The 19,188-nt window shown below is 60.0% G+C and overlaps 2 protein-coding genes across 3 annotated transcripts in view; one reads left to right on the forward strand and one right to left on the reverse strand.

Annotated features, from left to right (window-relative positions):
- Positions 1 to 19,188, forward strand: part of RNF215 (ring finger protein 215) — a 98,012-nt gene that overhangs the window by 68,222 nt on the left and 10,602 nt on the right. Inside the window, exon 1 of one of the 2 annotated variants that reach the window (XM_060192837.1) lies at positions 13,558 to 13,563. The exons of the other annotated variant lie outside the window; for it this stretch is intronic. The gene's annotated coding sequence lies outside the window, so the exon portion shown is untranslated. Of the gene's footprint in view, positions 1 to 13,557; positions 13,564 to 19,188 lie in introns of those variants that run through there. 2 annotated transcript variants of the gene reach the window in all.
- On the reverse strand, positions 1,140 to 19,002 carry SEC14L2 (SEC14 like lipid binding 2). The gene is made up of 12 exons (XM_060192831.1): positions 18,868 to 19,002; positions 17,607 to 17,682; positions 12,733 to 12,776; positions 12,511 to 12,570; positions 12,188 to 12,376; positions 10,504 to 10,599; positions 10,331 to 10,391; positions 9,942 to 10,025; positions 6,749 to 6,855; positions 6,523 to 6,662; positions 5,954 to 6,123; positions 1,140 to 1,268 (listed from the first exon to the last, which is right to left on the reverse strand). The coding sequence occupies exons 1-12, from the start codon at positions 18,919 to 18,921 to the stop codon at positions 1,147 to 1,149; spliced, it is 1,203 nt and encodes a 400-aa protein (XP_060048814.1). The 5' UTR covers positions 18,922 to 19,002; the 3' UTR covers positions 1,140 to 1,146.

Here is a 19,188-nt window from a genome sequence, read left to right on the forward strand (position 1 = left end):
GCCCCGGGAGCTGGGGGTCAGAGGGCACGGGGACGCGGTGCTGGGCTCGGCCCCGCGCTCCGTCCCGCAGGTCGAGTCGCTCAACTGTCCGCAGCGACCTCGCGGGAAGCTGCCTGGTCCCTGGGCCCCGCAGGAGCGGCCCTGCGAGAGCGGAATTAGGAGACAGTCCCTAGCACCACGTGACCGTCCCCCGCGGCGTCGCTCCAAATCCCGGATTGCCCCCCCCCCCCCCCCCCCCCCGCTCCCACGACCCGCGTTCGAATGCGTTGAACCAGGGGCGCCCGAGCGACACTTCCGCCCTGAACGTGAGGGCGGCTGGGGGGGGGGGGGAAATCCCGCCCGCCCTTAACAAAGATGGCGGAGACACGCCCACCAGCGGGACCAATCGGAAGACGAACCGATCACGGGGCCCTATGGGAAATCACCGCGAGACAGCGGCGGCGGGAGACTTCTGCGCATGCGCCCTGCGGCGGCAGCCCCGCGCTTTTCTTTGCGGGGCTGGTGGGACGCGGGAGTCGCCACGCAGGCACCAGGACACGCCGTGCTGCGGCCTCGGCTTTATTCACTGGCTAGTGCTCCTTGACAGCGTGGCGCACCTCGGGGGCGGGGGTCGCCCTGTCCTCACCCCTCCCTCCCTGCGCCCCCGAGGAAGCTGCCGTGCGGGGTCGGTGGCCCCGGTACCCCCCCCCGGGAGCGCGCCGCCCGGCGGGCACGGCGGGGCGGATGGCGGTCGTCTGGGGCAGGCGGGCTGGGTCCCCGACAGTCTCCAGAGAGAAATCCGGAGACGGGCGGCCCGTCCTCCCCACCTGGGGCCGCTCGCTGGAGCCGGGGGGAGGCGCGGGGATGCCCGCGGGACTCTCACCCCCACCTGGCGCGACCACCGGGCTGCCCTGCCGCCCCGGGGCCTCTGGGCGCGGGCGTGCCCCCCGGGAACACGGTCCTGCCTGCGGCACTTCTCGGCTGTCGCAGGACGAGCGAGGGTGGCGCAGCTCGCGGCTGGCAGGACAGACGGTTCCCAGCACGCTGCCCAGCCCCTGGCGACTCCTTAGGACTTTTAAAGGCGAGGAGACCCAGTCCCACTCCCTGCCTCCCTCCCTCGTCGTGGGGTCCGGGGCCCCAGGCCCAGCCGGGGACGCGGGCGGGCGGCTACTTGGCCCCCAGCTGGCTCAGCTTCTCCTCCGAGGCCTTGTCCGGCAGCAGCACCTCCACCGAGAAGCTGACCTTCTTGGCGTGCATGAAGCTGTAGGTGTTGTCGAAGCGCAGCACGTCTGCGGAGAGAGGGAGGGAGGACAGCGGTCAGGCCCTGAGCCCCGCAGCCCAACCGATCCGGGCAGCTGTGGTTCAGGGACAGTCCAAATTATACTCCTCCGTGAGGATCATTTCTGGAACCATCCGTTCCACCCCGGTTCCGTGGCTGCCAGTTCTCAGCCACATCGCCCCGCCAGATATCCGTCGGGATGCGGCATCATCTAAGTTCATTTCCCACGTCTGCGCTCGACCGGACCTGCCAATATACGCGGAGATCTTCGCCCACCCTGTCCAACGCTTGACGTCTCGTCACCCAATCTGGTCCCCTACGCCTACACTGAACTTCTCTGTTCCAGACTCTTGGAAACAGAGCTGGCAGTCAGCTGAGGTCAAGAACAAACACCTCATCACAGACCCCTGCGAGCGTCCACCCGGCTTTGACCTAGCACGTTATGATCGGGCTCTCCTAATCGCTATCGAACAGGCCATGGCCGGTGCGCCGCTATGTTCCATCGCTGGGGAGCCAGAGACGACCCGATCTGCCCCTGAGGCTCCAGACAGACTATGACCCACATAGTCAACGACTGCCACCTCTCCAGATTCAAAGGAGGTCTCGAAACTTGACATCAGGCTCAACCTGATGCTGTTGACTGGCTACGGAAGAAGGGCAAACGCTAGAAGAAGAAGGGACAGGCCTGGAGCCTGCGGTGTGGGCAGGGACCCCGCGTCTGACAGCTGGACAGGCCTGGAGTGTGCGGTGCGGGCAGGGACCCCGCGTCTAGCGGCTGGACAGGCCTGGAGCCTGCAGTGCGGGCAGGGACTCCGCGTCTAGCGGCTGAAAAGAACACTGAGGGGGGGTCCAGGCAGTAGTGCACCTGTTTAAGTGCTCACATTACAGTGCACAAGGACCGGGGTTCGAGCCCTTGGTCCCTACCTGCAGGGGCAAAGTTTCACGAGTGGTGAAGCAGGGCTGCAGGTGTCTCTGTCTCCCTCTATCTTACCCTCTCCTCTCAATTTCTCTGTCTCTATCAAATAAATAAAAAATTAAAAGAGGTCAGATCCTCTTTTTTTAAAAGGAGGGGCAGGGAGACAGTGTAATGGTTATGCAGAAAGGCTCATCACTGGAGGGAGAGAGTCTGGATCCAGAGTGAACCCTGCTTTGTATTTCAGGAGGCCACTGTGTCATCCAGTGAGGAAGCTGGGACTCCCTTCTCGGGCCCCTTGCCACTCAGTTCTGCCTGGTTCCGTGTTTGACAAAAGGTAGGTAGGATGGCCGCACATCTACGACTGAGAATTTAACCTGTGTGTGTGTGTGTGTCTGTGTGTGTGTGCCTGTGTGTGTGTGTGTCTGTGTTTGTCTCTCTGTGTGTGTGTATCTGTCTGTGTGTGTCTGTCTGTGTGTGTACCTGTGTGTGTGTCTGTCTCTGTGTGTGTGCCTGTGTGTGTGTCTGTTTGTCTCTGTGTGTGTGTGTCTGTGTGTTTGTCTCTGCGTGTGTCTCTGTGTGTGTGTGTGTGTCTGTGTGTGTGTGTGTGTGTTTGTCTCTGTATGTGTCTGTGTGTGTGTGTGTACGTACAGTCAAATGTTGCCTTAGTATTAAGCTATTAAGATCCATAGAATAAAATGCTCTCCTTGTGAAAAGAAAGGTTAGCTCCATGAGAAATACCTGCAGATGGGGCCGGGTGGTGGCGCACCTGGTTGAGCACACATTACAGTGCGCAAGGACTCAGGTTCGAGTCCCCAGTCCCCACCTGCAAGGGGAGAGCTTCACGATTGGTGAAGCAGGGCTGCAGGTGTCTCTCTGTCTCTCTCCCTCTCTATCACCCCCTTCCCTCTTGATTTCTGTCTGTCTCTATCCAATAAATAAAGATTAGGAAATTTAAAAAAAGAAATACCTGCAGAAATGATCATAAAAAGTAAGTTTCAGAACAGTCTGCACACTGGGACACCTTTGTTCACAGAGGTGTAGAGAGAGATGCCGGCCTCGCCACTTGGCCGCCCTTCATGCCAAGTGCCTTCCCTGAGGATTTGCCCGGGTGCTGTGCTTGTCAGCAGTGAGAGTGTCTAATGGAAGAAGGGACCAGACCCGCCGGCAGTGCCTTCCTCCTGGGACGGCGAGCAGGCTTGCAGTCGGCAGAGAAGGCTGCCAAGCCTTGGCCACGCATCAGGCTGCTTTTAATTGACCCCTTCTCTTTTCCTTTTTTTAGAAGGTGTTCTATTTCAGTCAAGTATCCTTCAAGAGAAGGGAGTCTGAGAACAAAAACACTAGCTCTGTTCCTTCCCTCTTGTCTTTTTCTAGAAAGAAAAGCAGGGGGAGGGGAGCCCTGTGCACTTCACCCCTGTTAGTGTCCTTTCCCCCAAGGCAAAGCGCAGTGTAGACCAGGGGCCCACCGCCAGCCCGTCCCGTGTGGGCCCGTCCCGTGTGGGCGGGGGCAGCTCCTCGGCTTCCTCTCCGTGCAGGGACTCGAGGGCCAGCAGTCACTCTGGGTGGGGGGCTTCTCTCCCCTGGAGAGCGAGCACCTCGGCAGCAGGTCGGGAGGAGAGGCCCCGAGCTCAGAGCAGCACAGGCCAGAGGACGGCATCCTGAGCCGCTGCGTTCTGAAGGGGTCTTGTGCCCCAGCCCCCAGCCTGCAGACGCGGCTCCTTGGCCAGTCGCGGGACGGCTGGCTCACACCTACCCCGCCAGCCTCCCCCAGCCTGGATCCTCGGGCACCGTGGGGAAGCTTCACCCTCTCCCTAAATGCAGTGAAAAAACTCCTGGGCCAGGGCTCAGTTCCTACCACCTGCTCTGGTCACAGCAGAGTGGTGTCTGTGTGTGTGTATTAGCTTTTCAATTCTCTTTTTACATGGCACGCTGTCGTGTTGATTCTTTATAATTACGTGTGTAGGTGGGTTATTTCAGTCTAACCGCAGAATGATAAAAAGGACTTTAAACACTGTTGGGATCGTTATTATTGTGTTTCGTTTCTCGTTTTGTTTTGCCTGCTGGGATCTCATGTATACACAACCACACTGCCTGGATGATTTGTTTTTTAAATGTCAGCTAGAGAGAAAGAGAGTAGGGCTGCGGAGCGGTGCACGCAGTAAAGCGCACGTAATACTAAACACAGACTAGTGCAAGGTTCGTGCCCGGCTCCCCACCTGCAGGGGGGACACTTCATGAGTAGTGAAGCAGGTCTGCAGGTGTCTGTCTTTCTCTTTTCCTCTCAAGCTCCCCTCCCCTCTCAATTTCTTTCTGTCCTGTCCAGCAAAATGGAAAAAATGGCCAGCAAGAGCAGTGGATTCGTAGTGTTGGCACCAAGTTCCAGTGATAACCCTGGAGGCCAAAAAGAGAGAGAGGGAGGGAGAAACAGACAGACGGAAGGGAAGACATCACAGCACCACTCCACCGCTCATGGAGCTTGCCCAGGTCCTGTGTCTATGTCCCTGGTGCTGCCAGGGGTGAGGGGCCGTGAGCATTCCATCTGGGAACTCGGCCAACAGGAGTGACAGAGCCCAGGCCCAGGCCCAGGCTCAGGTGTGCCCAGAGGCTCTCAGCCTCTCTCAGGTGCCCCCAGATACGAGAGGCAACAAAGCAGCCAGGCTGGACGGCAGGTGGCCTGGGGACCTGGGGGTGGCTTCCCCAAAGGCTTCAGCAAGCACGAGGGCCCAGGGCCAGCCCGGAGCCACACGGGGCACCGAGCAAAAGGGGCCGAGTGGCAGGGCAGCGCAGTGGTGCCTCCCTCCCTCTGTCAAAAAACAAGCAAACAAGAAGTGGGCGGCTGCTGCTCCTGGCCTGAGCCCTTGGGGGAGCTCCTTTCCTGGCCTGGGCCCCTCGCTGCCACTCGGGGTGGCCCTCGTCCCTACGTGCCCGGCCCAGCTCCAGCACCCTCTGGTGGCGCCTGTCTTGGGGTGCCTGCTCAGGGACCCTGTGGAGAGTGCACCCACTCGCAACCCCGCTGCCCTGTCCACTGCTGGCCATGCCTGTGGGAGATGTGCTGACAGCCTAGGCCGGCTGAGCCTTGTCCTCACTGAGGCGCAGGGGGACACAGCTGCCCGCCCGCAAGACCGCCGCCACCCACCCGGAGCCAGGCAACCAGCTGCGGTGCAGAGAGCCAAGCCTGAGGGCTACCTAGGTGCGGGGGCCAGGAAGGCAGCCCAGTGGGCAGAGCACGCCGAGGCCCAGGGCTCCTCCCCAGCTTTGACACGCGCCCGAGGAGGTGGGTGCCGTCCCTCTGGTGGGGCAGCACTGTGGAGGTGACCCCCTGGAGCTGGCAGAGGGTCCAGGACCCCTCCGCACATGCCCACAAGGTGGGATGCTTCCTCGCTCTGTCTGCCTCTGTCCTGCCTTCCGGTGGCTTGTGACTTATTCAAAACCCTGCAGCCACCTGTGTCCTGCTGTCTGTGTGTCTGTCCGCACCAGGAGCACACTGATGAACCCGGGGTCCTCACCAGACACCACAGGGTAGGGAAGATGGTGGCTTCTGCCCTGCCCGTCCCGACCCATGCCATCCACGCTCCATCTGAGCGGTCTGGAGGGGGTCGGGCTGGGTCCTCACCGCCCCTCAGGAACGTCTGTCTGTCCTGGCCAGCCAAGTCCCGGGGCGCCTGCTCTGTCGCACCGAGCCAGAGACCCAGGCCCCCCACCAGCACCAGGAGAGGTGACCTCAGGGCGTCTGACAGGCCCCTGGAGCAAGGCCCCCGGGCAGAGCGGCAGGGGAGACTCACAGATGCCGGGTTCGTTGCAGGTGAACGTGCCGTCCTCGGGCACCAGGTGGGCGTTGTAGCGCTGGCTGGGCAGCACCTCCGCCATCTCCCCCGCCCGCTGCCGTTCCCCCGGCCGCGTCTTCAGGAAGATGCCGAAACCAACGTCCCCCCCGTCGGATGCAAACTGCCACCTGGGGGCGCGGGGGGGGGGCACATGTGGAGACGGAGTCTGGGTTGGTCTGTCCCAGGACCCCAACCCCAGGCCCCCTCCCCAGACCCCCCAGCACCCCAGGCCCCCTCCCCAGACCCCCCAGCACCCCAGGCCTCCTCCCCAGGCCCACCTGAGCACCCCAGGCCCCTTCCCCAGACCCCCCAGCACCCCAGGCCTCCTCCCCAGACCCCCCAGCACCCCAGGCCCACCTGAGCACCCCAGGCCTCCCCAGACCCCCCAGAACCCAAGGCCTCCTCCCCAGACCCCCCAGCACCCCAGGCCTCCTCCCCAGACCCCCCAGCACCCCAGGCCTCCTCCCCAGCACCACAGGCCCCCCAGCACCCCAGGTCCCCCCAGCACCCCAGGCCCCCAGGCCCACCTGAGCACGCAGCCGGGGAAGAGGATCTCGTACTCCACCTGGTGCGAGGACCCCCGCGAGATGTGCACCGAGTGCTCGTACTGCTGCTGCACCTGGTCGCGCACGTAGTACTTCTTGGGGATGTCGCCCCCATAGTTGATCTGGAAGCAGCGTGGGGTGAGCAGCTGCCGGCCAACCACGCAGGCAGGGCCCGCGCTCGATGGGGCGCCCTGCCCTGGGCACCCACCTTGGACTTGCACTTGGGGTCTCCGTCGGGGTCCATCATGGTGCCCCCGTACTCCACGGGCAGCTGGTCGGGGCTGACGTGTTTCAGCAGAACCTCCTTCCAGTTGGCTGCAGGGAGGGGAGAGGCGGGCACGGGAGGTCACCGCCAGGCCCCTGAAGCCTCATGCACCTCGCACAGTGTGGGGGGCAGAGTCAGGGTGCGGGAGGCCGCTGTGGGGGGCTCGGGAGCCACCTGGCGCAGAGTCAAGGGGGTGAACGCCAGCAGCAGGGACGGAGGCAGGAGGGGTCACGAACAGGCGTGGAGGACTGAACCCCAGCTCCATCCTGAGAACATGCAGGCTGCCCTCGCCACCGGGTGCTGTGTGGAGGCCACATCCGCCAGCCCCTGCAACGTGGTTTCACCCAGCCACTTTCTGCTTCTGCTGTTCATTCATTCATTCTTACCAAGCGCTGCTCAGCTCTGACTGGCCAGGCCGGGGACTGAACCTGGTTGCTCAAAGCTTCAGGCATGAAAGACTGTAGCCTGATTTTTCTTTTCTTTTTCTTTTTTATATATTTATTTTCCCTTTTGTCACCCTTGTTTTATTGTAGTTATTATTGTTGTCATTGATGTCATCGTTGCTGGATAGGACAGAGAGAAATGGAGAGAGGAGGGGAAGACAGAGAGGGGGAGAGAAAGACAGACACCTGCAGACCTGCTTCACCACCTGTGAAGTGACTCCCCTGCAGGTGGGGAGCCGGGGGCTCAAACCAGGATCCTTATGCCGGTCCTTGTGCTTTGTGCCATGTGCGCTTAACCGCTGTGCTACTGCCCGACTCCCAGCCTAATTATTATTATTATTATTATCATCATACTTAGATAACGCCAGAGCTCTCTTCCTCTGCCCTGCGTCTGTGAGGTAGAGTGGAGGCTCCAGCCAGAGCCTGCACAGGCTCGGGTCCGAGCCCCACAGGAGAGTTGCCTGGGGCTCGGGCTGTGTGTGCGACAGCTTCCTGATGGCCCAGATCCCTGTTCCTTCTCAAGGACGCCAAGCGATTTCCCTTTCCTTTTTCTGGGAGAGTGTGACAGAGCAGCAGTGCTGCCCGCCACCAGCTCACCCCCAGGTGGAGACCTGCTCCTTCCTGCTCTTGCAGAAGGACGGAGCCCAGACCTCAGGCCTTGGGCCACAGCGGGAACAGGTGGTCAAAGCCAAGTCGGGCCCAGAAGCTTCCCCCACTTTACAGAGACCCAGGCCGCCAGGGGAGGGACCCAGCGCCGCGGAGCCAGGCCAGCTCCCAGAAGCCCCAGGTTCCAGAAAGTTCCAAGCACCCTGGGCCTCAGCAGACAGGGAGCGCTGTCCTCCATTCACCCCCACTCCTATTCGGGGTGGTGACTGCTGGGGCTCAGTCTCTTCACCTGCCTTGCTGCCGGCCTCACCAGCCACTTGGCGGTTCCCAGACCTGCAGCTGAGGTTCACCCACCCACAGCCTGAGGCCCAGGTGCCCCAGCAGAGACCTCACACACAGGCTCCCCTGTCCTGTCCCCTCCCCCTGCTTCTCCTGCAGCACCCGGGGAGCTATTTTAGATTACTCATTCTCTCTCCCTCCCTCGCTCCAGTTCTGCTCCTCTGCTTCCTAGGCCCAGACGGGCTATTCCACATGTCTCACACGTAGGAGACCCTCCCAAGCCCGGATGGAGCTGGGAGCCTCAAGCCCCCAAGTCCGGTGCCGAGCTTCCCAAGCCACTGGAAATGGCCCCCACCCCTGCCTGGCACAGCCTGGGTGGTGGCCACAGCCTACTGTTTGGTCTTCACAGCCTCTCGGCTCAGCTGAGGCTCCCAGTGGTCCTGGGGGAGGGCCAGTCCTTGCTTCCCAGAGGCCCGGGTCCTCTGGCCCCGTGCCCTCTCCTGCCCTGTACTCTGCTTCTGCTGCTTGCCTAGCCCCAGACTCGTCCCTTCCTCCCTGGCACCTCCTCACACCCTGCAGTCACCTCTGGGGCCTTTCCCTCCTGCAAGATGGGACCCTTCAAGGGCCTCTGTCCCTTTGGGGCCTTGGCACGTCATCCAGGGCCTGGCAGCTGACATGCACAAAGCCACACTTAGCTGTCCCCCACCCCTGCCACAACACCTGCTCTGTCACCTCCTCGCAGGACCACTCCTGGGGGACACACCACCAGCTCCTACTTCCTTTGTTGTTGTTGTTTAAAATATATATATTTATATTATATTTTATTTATTATTGAATAGAAACAAAGAAAAGTGGCTGGATGGTGGCACATCTGGTTGAGCACACTTGCTACAATGTGCAAGGACATGGGTTCAAGCCCCTGGTCCACACCTGCAGGGGGAAAGCTTTGTGAGCAGTGAAGCAGGGCTGCAGGTGGCTCTCTGTCTCCCTATCATGCTCTTCCCTCACAATTTCTGGCTGTCTCTATCCAATAAGTAAATAAATATCATAAAAAAATTAAAAAGAAAAAAGAAACAGATATCAAGAGGGGAGAAGCTAGAGAGGGAGAGAGACAGAGAGACACCTGCAGCCCTGCTTCACCACTCGCGAAGCTTTCCCCCTGCAGGTGGGGACCGGGGGCTTGAACCTGGGTCTGTGAGCATTGTAGCGTGCGCTTAACCAGGTGCACCGCTACCTGGCCACACCTCATACTTTCCTGACGTGGTGCCAGGGGATGAACTTGGAGCCTCACACATGCCCGCGACAGCCAGTGGCCTCTCTGGTCCAGTTCTGATTCTCTTGTTTTTTTATTTTTATTTTTATTTATTTATTTACTCCCTTTTGTTGTCCTTGTTTTATTGTTGTAGTTATTATTGATGTCATTGTTGTTGGACAGGACAGAGAGAAATGGAGAGAGGAGGGGAAGACAGAGAGGGGGAGAGAAAGGTAGACACCTGCAGACTTGCTTCACCGCCTGTGGAGCCACTCCCCTGCAGGTGGGGAGCTGGGGGCTCGAACCAGGATCCTTAGGGGCTGGTCCCTGCACTTTGCACCACCTGCGCTTAACCCGCTGCGTCACCGCCCGACTCCCAGCGCCTAATTTTCTTCTAGAATGACAGCGGGAGAAACGGTCTCACAGAGATGCACAGGGGACCCCAGCCGGCCCTGTCTGCCTCCCAGGCCCACACGGGGAGCCCGTGCCCTGGTGCTGTGGCCACATACACCCCCCACCCTCGAGGGCCCCCTGGGGAACTGTGGGTGCCACTCACCGCCCAGTACCATGATCTTCTTCCGGGTGTCCTCGCTCAGGAAGGGCTTGACCAGGTTGTAGGCCACGGGGAACAGCTTGGGGGCTGGAACACAGCAGGTGGCGTGAGGCCTGCTCTGTCCCCTGTCTGTGTCCCCCTCAGCCCCCAGGTTGGGACACGAGTCTCCTGCCGCCATGGAGCCCCCGTGTGCCCGAGGAGCACGGTCATTGGGCACCTATGAGCGCCCGCTGCCCCGACTGCTGAGGGGACAGTGGGCCCGGCTGGTGGCTCCTGAGGTGGGGCTATGCGGCTGTCTGCCTGTGATAGGCCGTGAGAGGCTCTCAGACCTCTCCTGTGTCAGGGGCCCCAGCTGCTCCGTCCCCTCTCCCGACTGGCCGTCTCCACCTCACCTTTAATGATGAAAAGGTGCTTCAGTGTCTCGGGGTAGTTTTCCTCAAACATGCAGAGAAACTGTGGAGATAAGGCCTCTGGGTCCCACAGAGAAGGGTCCACCTCCCCGCTGTGCCCCCATCCTGGGCTGCCCCCACCCACCCCCGCCTGGACCTGGGCTGCCCCCACCCACCTCTCCGTAGGCCTCCACCGCCGGCTTCCAGAGATGCTTGAGGCCCAGCCCCTCACAGTCATAGATCAGGGTCACCGTCTCCACCTTCTTGCCCATCTGCAGGGACACAAAGTCCCAGGAGTGTCCCTGAGCACAGAGGCCACCACCCACCCAGCGGGGAGTGGGGCGTCAGTCCCTGTGCAGCCCAGGACTCTGCATTCTCCCTCCGAGAGCTCCAGGGCTGCAGATGTTATCTGGGGTCTCTGTGTTCTGGCCCGAGGGCTGGGGGGAGGGGTGCAGCCAGGCCCCAGGTGCTTTCCGGCCTCGGCCCTCAGGTACGTCCCCAAACCGGCCTGTCCCCACGCTGGAGCCGGAGGCAGTTTCTGCACTGGCCGGGGGAGGCCAGTACAGAAACTGCCCAGCATCTTGGGTGGTCTGTGCCTGACAGGGTTCTGGCAGCAGTGGCTCTGAGCTCCTCCTTGCCCACCTGGGGTCCCTGTCCAGGTCTGGGGCTCCATCAGGTAACAGACTCTAACGCCATGTTTCCGCAGTGGACAAGCCCACTCCACGCACCCCCCTTGCCTGGAGCCGCCCTTCTGGGGTGGGGGGCTGAGCACTAACGGCTTAGAACCTGGCCGCTTCCTTCACTAACAGCATAGCCCCCAGTGCACCAGGCTTGCATGCCCAAGGCCCCAGGTTCAATGCCCAGCACTTCCACATGTAGGAATTGAAAGGTTTCTATTTTATTTTTGTTTATTATCTTTATTTATTGGATAGAGACAGCCAGAAATCAAGTAGGAAGGGGGTGATAGAGAGGGGGAGAGACACCTACAGCCCTGCTTCACCATTCGCGAAGCTTTCCCCTTGCAGGTGGGGACCGGGGACTCGAACCTGGGTCCTTGCGCATTGTAATACGTGCGCTCAACCAGGTGCACCACCACCCGGCCCTACATGTAGGAATTGAACAGTGCTCTTGTCTCTCTTTCACTCTGCCTCACTTAAAATCAATAATTATTATCTATCTATCTATATGTATATATTACCTATTATATATATACATATAATACAGGTATATATGTATTATATACATATATATACAGGTAATAGTTATATATATATATAAAACTTTTTTTTATGCCTCCAGGGTTATCGCTGGGGCTTGGTGCATGTGAATCCACTGCTCCTGGAGGCTATTTTCCCCATTTTGTTGCCTTTGTTTATCGTTGTTACTGATGTCATCGTTGTTGGATAGGACAGAGAGAAATGGAGAGAGGAGGGGAAGACAGAGAGGGGGAGAGACAGACAGACACCTGCAGACCTGCTTCACCACCTGTGAAGGGACTCCCCTGCAGGTGGGGAGCCGGGGGCTCGAACCAGGATCCTTACGCCTGTCCTCGCGCTTCGCGCCATGTGCACTTAACCTGCTGCGCTACCGCCCGGCCCCCATATCTGCTTACTTTATTGGGGGCAGTGGTCAGAAGTGCTGCAGGGACCCATGTCAGGGCCTTGTACTCTGCCCACTCAGCTGCCTCCCTTGGCAGTGTTTGCTTGGAAAGCAAACGTCTGACAACATCAACTTGTCCCTGAGACAGACAGCTTCCCGTCTGACACGTTGGCTCTGGGGTCAGGCCCTGTGCTCTGACCCGAGCTGCCCCAGCCTGTCCCCAGCGGGCAGTGGCCACCCACAGAGCCTCCCACCACCCACCTTGTCAGTCTGGCTGAGGCACTCCCGCAGCAACAGCTCGCAGTCTCGCATCTTGGTCCTGAGCAGGTCCTGCTTGGTGGCCGAGAGCAGCAGCCCCCTGGCGTCCAGCGGCCCGATGACATCGTACCACACGGGGCAGCCGTCGCGGTCGTAGCCGCACATGCCTCCCGACAGGTAGAGCTGGATCACCTGGGGACGCAAGCGTCAGCAGGCAGGGGCACCCCTCTCTCCAGGCTCCCGTCCCCCTCGGCCTCCAGCCCCTCCTGGGTGCCGTCTGCGAGCCCCTGGCCCCTTGGCCCCGGGCGGGTGGGCTGCGTGCTCACCTCTGGCGGCTGCCAGTTGATGATGTTGTCAATGTCCTTCTGCTTCCGGAACTCCGCGTGCTGCGAACACAGTGACTTCAGGACTGGGGTTGGGGGCACCCGCTCTGGCTGGCTGGCTGGGAGTGCCAGCAGACCCCCTCCCCGCCGGCTGGCGGGCTCAGCTGTGCCTCCCAGATGGGGGGCGGGGCACTGCCATGGGGTGAGGGTGGGAGCCAGCCTCACCTTACGGAGCATGGCCTCGGACTTCTGCAGGTCGAAGCTCCTGGCTGTAACGGAAGTGCGGGCGGGGTCAGTCCCTGACAACAGAGCACCCCACGAGGAGCGGGCATGGACAGGACACTGCTCCTGACCCCCTGGGCTCCAGAGCCACAGGGCGAGGTCCAGGGCAGCAGGGCGGCCAGGGGGTCATCTGCCATCAGGGAGGCTCTTTTTTTTTTTTAATATTTATTTTATTTATTTATTCCCTTTTGTTGCCCTTGTTGTTTTATTGTTGTAGTTATTATTGTTGTTGTCGTTGTTGGAGAGGACAGAGAGAAATGGAGAGAGGAGGGGAAGACAGAGAGGGGGAGAGAAAGATAGACACCTGCAGACCTGCTTCACCGCCTGTGAAGCGACTCCCCTGCAGGTGGGGAGCTGGGGTTCGAACCGGGATCCTTATGCCGGTCCTTGTGCTTTGTGCCATCTGCGCTTAACCTGCTGCGCTACAGCCCGACTCCCCAAGGAGGCTCTTATCTGTCCTGAGGACAAGCGGACCCTGGACCCTTATCAGGTGCCTGCACTGCACACTGCACCTCCCCCAGGTCTAATGTCCAGACCTGAGGGCTTGGCCACAGCCCACAGAGGAAGCGGCTTAGGTGGGGGGCTGGTGAGTGTCCCAGGGAGAATACCGGACCCTAGTGGGACCCTGGGGCCGTCTTCCCATGGCGCCTGAGGAATTCCAGAATTACACCTGGGCCGACCAAACCCCACACAAGCCTGGGCACATGGTTCTGTTTCAGCTCAGCACGAAGATGGCACTCACCACCCCCAGAGCTCCTGCTGGGCCGGGGAGCTGTGGGCAAGGCCCTCCTCCCTCCTCACGCCCGGCTCTGGCCCCACCACCTGTCTGTTTCCGTGCCAGCCAGCCTGCTCACCTGTCCGTCTGGGAACCCTTATTATTTTTCGGCTTTCTGAAGATTTATTTACTAGGGGCCAGGCAGTGGCACACCTGCTTAAGTGGACAGGCTACCACGCACAGGGACCTGGGTCCAAGCCTCTGGTCCCCACCTGCAGAAAAAAAGCTTCAGGAGCAATGAAGCTGGGCTGCAGGTGTCTCTCTGTCTCTCTCTCCCTCTCTATCTCCTTCCTTGCCCCTCAGTTCTTCTCTGTCCTGTCAAAAGAATACAATTGGGCCAGGTAGTGGCACACCTGGTTGAATGCACATGTTACAGGGCACAAGGACCCAGGTTTGAGCCCCCAGCCCCCACCTGCAGGGGGAAAGCTTCATGAGTGCTGAAGCAGGGCTGCAGGTGTCTGTCTTTCTCTCCCCCTCTGTCTTCCCCTCCTCTCTCCATTTCTTTCTCTCCTATCCAACAACAATGACATCAATAACAATAATAATAAAAATAACCACAACAATGGTAAAAAAATAATACAAGGGCAACAAAAAAGGTGGGGGGGGGGAGCCTCCAGGAGCAGTGGAATCGTGTTGCATGCACCAAGCCCCAGCAATAACCCTAGAGGCCAAATAAGTAAATAAAGAAATAGTAATAATAAAAAGAATACAGTTTTGGGGGACAGGCAGTAGTGCACCCAGTTAAGCGTACATAGTACTAAGTGTAAAGACCTGCACAAGGATTCAGGTTTGAGCCCCCGGCTCCCCACCTGCATGGGGGTAGCTTCACAAGCGGTGAAGTAGTTCTGTAGGTATCTCTCCTCTCTCCCTTTCTATTTCCCCCCCTCCTATCAGTTTATCTGTGTCCTATCCAATAAAATGGAAAGAAAAGGCAGCAGAAGCTTTGGATTTGTAGTGCCGGCACAAAGCCCCAGCGATAACCCTGGAGGCAAAAAATAAAATAAAATAAAAACTAAAATAAAGTTTTAAAAACTTAAACAAACTATATATATATATATATATTTAATTACCAGAGCACTGATAAGCTCTGGTTTATGGTGGTGCAGGGGATTGAACCTGGGACTTCGAAGCCTCAGGCATGACAGTCTGTTTGCATAAACATTATGCTATCGACCACTGCCCAACAAAAATATTTTTAAGGGTAGGGATAGATAGCATAATGGTTATGCAAAGAGACTCTCATGCCTGAGGCTCCAAAGTCCCAGGTTCAATCCCCTACACCACCATAAATCAGAGCTGAGCAGTACTCTGGTAAAAATAATTTTTAAAAAAATTAAATTTTTTTAAAAAATTATTTATTTATTAATGGATAGAGACAGAGAGAAATTGAGAGGGGAGGTGGAGATAGAGAGAGAGAAAGATAGACACCTGCAGCCCTGCTTCATCACTCATGAAGCTTTCCCCCTGCAGGTGGGGACCAGGGGCTTGAACGCACTGTAGTGTGTGTGCTTAACACTGTAGTGTGTGTGTGCGCCGACACCTGGCCCAGCAAACATTTGATTACTAACGGGAGTGAGAGAGCCAAGCCTGGCACAGGGGTGGCAGAGACTAAACCAGAGGCCACAGGAGCCAGTCCTGCCTCCACCACTGAGCGCCCCCCAGGCCTGCCCAGCCCTCCAGCTGGCCCTCTGTCCAAGGAGACTTTAGATGCTGTGCTGGTCAGCTTGTGAGTGGCCTCCGGATGGCTGCCAGCATAGCCCCAAAGTCCACAGCCTTAATGGTAAGTGCCCCTGGCTCAGCGAGCTCCCAGTCAACCGACACCCTCGCCCAAATCATGACCACCTGCCCATGGTGGAACGGAGGCTTTCTGGGGGAATCGCTTTCCAGTCCGTCACTCCAGACTGGGAAGATTGGGAAGGCCCAGCTCCCAGGGTCTGCCATCTGTTGTGCCTCTCCCAGGGTGCCCCACCTGCCCCATGTGCCCTCTCCCAGGGTGCCTCACTTGCCCTATGCAACCCCCTCCATGTCCATCTGATCGATGTCAGATCTGCTGACGGCCCTGAACGTGAGGCCAGCCCTCGCTCTCTGGACCGTCCCTGAGTCACGGCTCCTGGGCGGGGCTGAGCACACTCCCTGCCACACTCCCGCCTGCATCCCCGGGCGCACCCCAGATGCCCCCAGTGTTCTGACCCCAGTGCCCTGACCCCAGTGCCCTGCCCCATCCCAACCTCAAAGCCCTCACTCAGCAGCTGCCCTGGAGGAGGGGCACAGGGCAGCCGGAGAGATAGCTCGGAGGGGTCAGCTGGGAGGGTGCCTGGCAGCGTGTGTGTGTGTGGGGGGGGGGGGCAGGTGGACTGTGACATTTCCCCAGCAGGGCGCCCCAAGTGTGGGGAGAGCTATCTCCCTGGGGGCTGGGAGTGTGGTGAACTGTGCACCCTTATCTCAGGGAAGCTCCCAGCCTGGGGGACAGGCCTTCTCAGAGGCCCCTACTACCCACAGCCAGGCAGTGGTCCCACCTGCTGCCTCAGGCTCTCGGGCTCCTGCCACCCCTCCCGGAGCTGCCCTAAGCTGCCTCCGTGGCCTGCAGGGCCCGTCCTGGATGCCCCAGATGCATTTACGGTGGGAGATGTCAGAGCACTGGGGATGGAGCCCAGCCAGTAGGCGAGTCCTGCACTCTGCGCACCTAGCTGCCTCCTGGCCGCCCCTGTGGGTCCTTTTGTGGCCACCTCCTAGTCTTGGGTGGGGGACCCGGCTTGCTGAACCTCCTGGCCGGGCAGAGCTCAGCCCCTGGGTGGGGGGTGGGGTAGTGAGCACAGGCGGCACCTGCCCAGCTGTGTGCTGCGAAGGACCTCCCCACCCCCACCCCATGCAGGCACATGGGGAAGGTGCCAGCCCCTGGTGGGTGCAGGTGCCTGCTGCAAAGCATTGTGGGGGTTCTCCCAGGGGACGTGACTGTGTCACCAAGGCTGGGGAGAGTTTCTGTGAAGGAAGGGGCCATGTTGGAGGGAGAGCAGGGAGGGAGCTGCCAGGAGTTGGGGACCTATGTGTCGCGCCATCGTGTGTGTGCGGGGGGGGGGGGGGGGCTGTCTCATCCTGTCCCCCCACAGCTCGGACCCAGGGTCAACCTAAGTTAGGCTGACCCACCCGCAAGCCTACCATGCAAGCTAGACCTTGTCTGGGGCTTCCCAGAGGCCCCAGGGCTGGTCCTCAGCAGAGCCCTGCAATCAGCCAGGGCACAGGGAGTAGCAGGAGGACTCACAGTGGTGGGGGAGTATGGCAGACACCTCTCCAGGACAGGTGAGAAACTGTACCCAGATGACAACTGCCTTGTAAATCCTTATTTCTCTCTCTTCCCCTCTTCACCCCTCCCCCCAGCTCTGATGATCCCAGGCTAATGGGGGTGCAGGAACCTGGAACCCCAGAGCCTCAGGCATGAGAGTGATTCTGCACAACTATGATGCTACCTCCCCAGCCCCATTATTTCCTTAATAAGATATAGTTTTAAAAATTGTTTTAAATATATGGTCAGGGAGATGACACTGTAGGCAGAGCACTGGACTCTCAAGCAGGAGGTCCTGAGTTTAATGCCCGTTATCACACATGCCAGAGTGACACTCTGGCTCTCTCTTTCTCCTGCTCTGATTGCTAAGTAAATAAACCTAAAAAAAAAAAAAACCTAAAAAATGGGCCTGCAGAAGTTCACTTGAATAGTGTGCTGGTCTGTCATGTGAGCAGCCCAGGTTCTAGCCGGGCAGCTTCAATATAATCTCATCCATCCATCCATCCATCCATCCATCCATCCATCCATCTCTCCCTTTCTGCCCCTCTGTCTCTGGAAAATAAAAAAAATAGCTGGATTTCTAAACTGGACCCCACCTCCAGCTCCCACACAGCCCTTCTCACTCCCCGCCCGCAGGCCAGTCAGCACAGGGGTTCTCGACCCAGGGCGGGCTCCTCCAGCTCTCTGAGCCCTGGTCAGTGCCACACAGCGGGAACAGGAGGTCGAGCCAGGTGCTGGCAGGGCAGGGCCTCCCCCGCTCACCTCGGAGCCAGCGCAGCAGGAAGTAATCATCTTGGCTGGGCAGGGCAGGCAGAAGGTCCTGGACATTCTCTCGAAACTGCAGAGAGAGGTGAGGCGTGAGAGGCAGGTGCCTTGGGCATCAGGGGGAGCGGGGAGACAGAGCTCAGGCTGCTCCTGGGGCCACCAGCTTGGGGGACAGGTCACGGCGGAGTGGGCCACACCCAGCAGCCCCCAATGAGTTCAGCCTCTGTGCTGTCCACACCTTGCTCCAGGCCCGGGACTCCCACTGTCCCTTCATGGACAAAGCTCAGAGAGGCCAAGATGCAGGCCCAAGGCCACACAGCATAACTGGGGCCAAGCACTGCACCCCCCCAGGCTAAGGCATGGACTCTTCACACACACACACACACACACACACACACACACACACACACACACACACACCTCCGTCCCATACTCCTGGGGCAGCAAGTAGGGGCCAAGCCCTGGGGTTACAGGGGAGGGAGGGCGGATGGGCTGGCCAGCAAAGGCTGGTCTCTTGGCTGTGTTGGGCTCCCAGGTCCGGGCTGGGCAGAGGACAGGGGAGGGCCCGATCTAGTTGGAAGTGACAGTCCGCAGGAAACCACCAAGAGGCAAGTGCAGGGAGTGACTGGACAGTGACCTAGGGGACGTCACACCCCCTGCACAGTGCCCTCCCTGTCCCCCTGGCCTCTCCAGGTCACTGACCACAGGGCCCGACCAGGGTCAGTGAGCCTGCCGCCCCAGCTGGGGGCACTGCCCAGAGCACTAATCACCCTAATCCCCCCTTCCTTCGGCCACCAGCTCCTCTCCACCCAGCCAGCAGACGGAATCTCACCAGCAGGGCGGCCACCCCCGCTCGCCACCCTCTCCCAGCAACGGGAAGCCCTGGCTGCGGCACCCGGGCACCGAGCCCGCAGCCAGCGGGAGTCACGCGCAGCCCCCCGATTGCAGTCGAGCTGAGGGTCACCCTGAAGTCTCCCTTGGCACCTCCAGCTCCCCACACTGGAGAGCCCGGCAGGGTGGGCAGGAAGGTAGAGGGGGCAGTCGGTGCCTCCCACAGCCCGGCAGAGGAGGAAGCGCTCTTGGAAAGGAGGGGACGGCCCCCCTCACCCGCCGCCGGGATCAATGTCGCCTTTGTGCCCCCGCAGCCTCTCCGCTGCCCAGCAACGTGGCTCCCGGGTGGCCCGGCCGCTCCCCCAGGACCGACAGGAGAGGGCACAGCAGGTGCGCCCAGCTCCGGGCCCCGGCGTCTCCGGCTCACCTTGGTCAGCGCCTCCTGCTGCTTGGGACTCAGGTCGCCCACTCGGCCACTCATGCTGACCGGCTGATGGAGCCGCCCCGCCGGCCTTTTCCCCGTGGCCAGGCCCCGCCTCCCTCGCCACTAGGGCGGGCAGGGGTGCGGCTCCCCAGGCCCCGCCCTGTGCTGTCCCAGGCTGGCGGAGGGGTGGGGGTTCCAGGCCCAGCCCCGGCACCCTCCCTGGCCCTGTGTCCTGACTGTCCCCTGGGCGCCGACCGCTGGGTACCCCGGGGCTCTCCTGGGCGCTGGCCTCCTCTTGCTCTGCGGTTTTGGGGTGACTCCTGT

This window comes from Erinaceus europaeus, chromosome 6, assembly GCF_950295315.1.
Source record: "Erinaceus europaeus chromosome 6, mEriEur2.1, whole genome shotgun sequence".
Taxonomy (NCBI): Eukaryota; Metazoa; Chordata; class Mammalia; order Eulipotyphla; family Erinaceidae; genus Erinaceus; species Erinaceus europaeus.

Bases quoted from the DNA above. Each gene is read 5' to 3' on its own strand.
- SEC14L2 (XM_060192831.1), bottom strand. From the start codon at position 18,921: ATGAGTGGCCGAGTGGGCGACCTGAGTCCCAAGCAGCAGGAGGCGCTG. The intron at 12,777-17,606 runs GTGAGCGGGGGA...CTTCCGTTACAG, and splicing joins CCTGCTGCGCTGGCTCCGAG to CCAGGAGCTTCGACCTGCAG. The intron at 6,856-9,941 runs GTGAGTGGCACC...CCCTCCCTGCAG, and splicing joins GAAGATCATGGTACTGGGCG to CCAACTGGAAGGAGGTTCTG.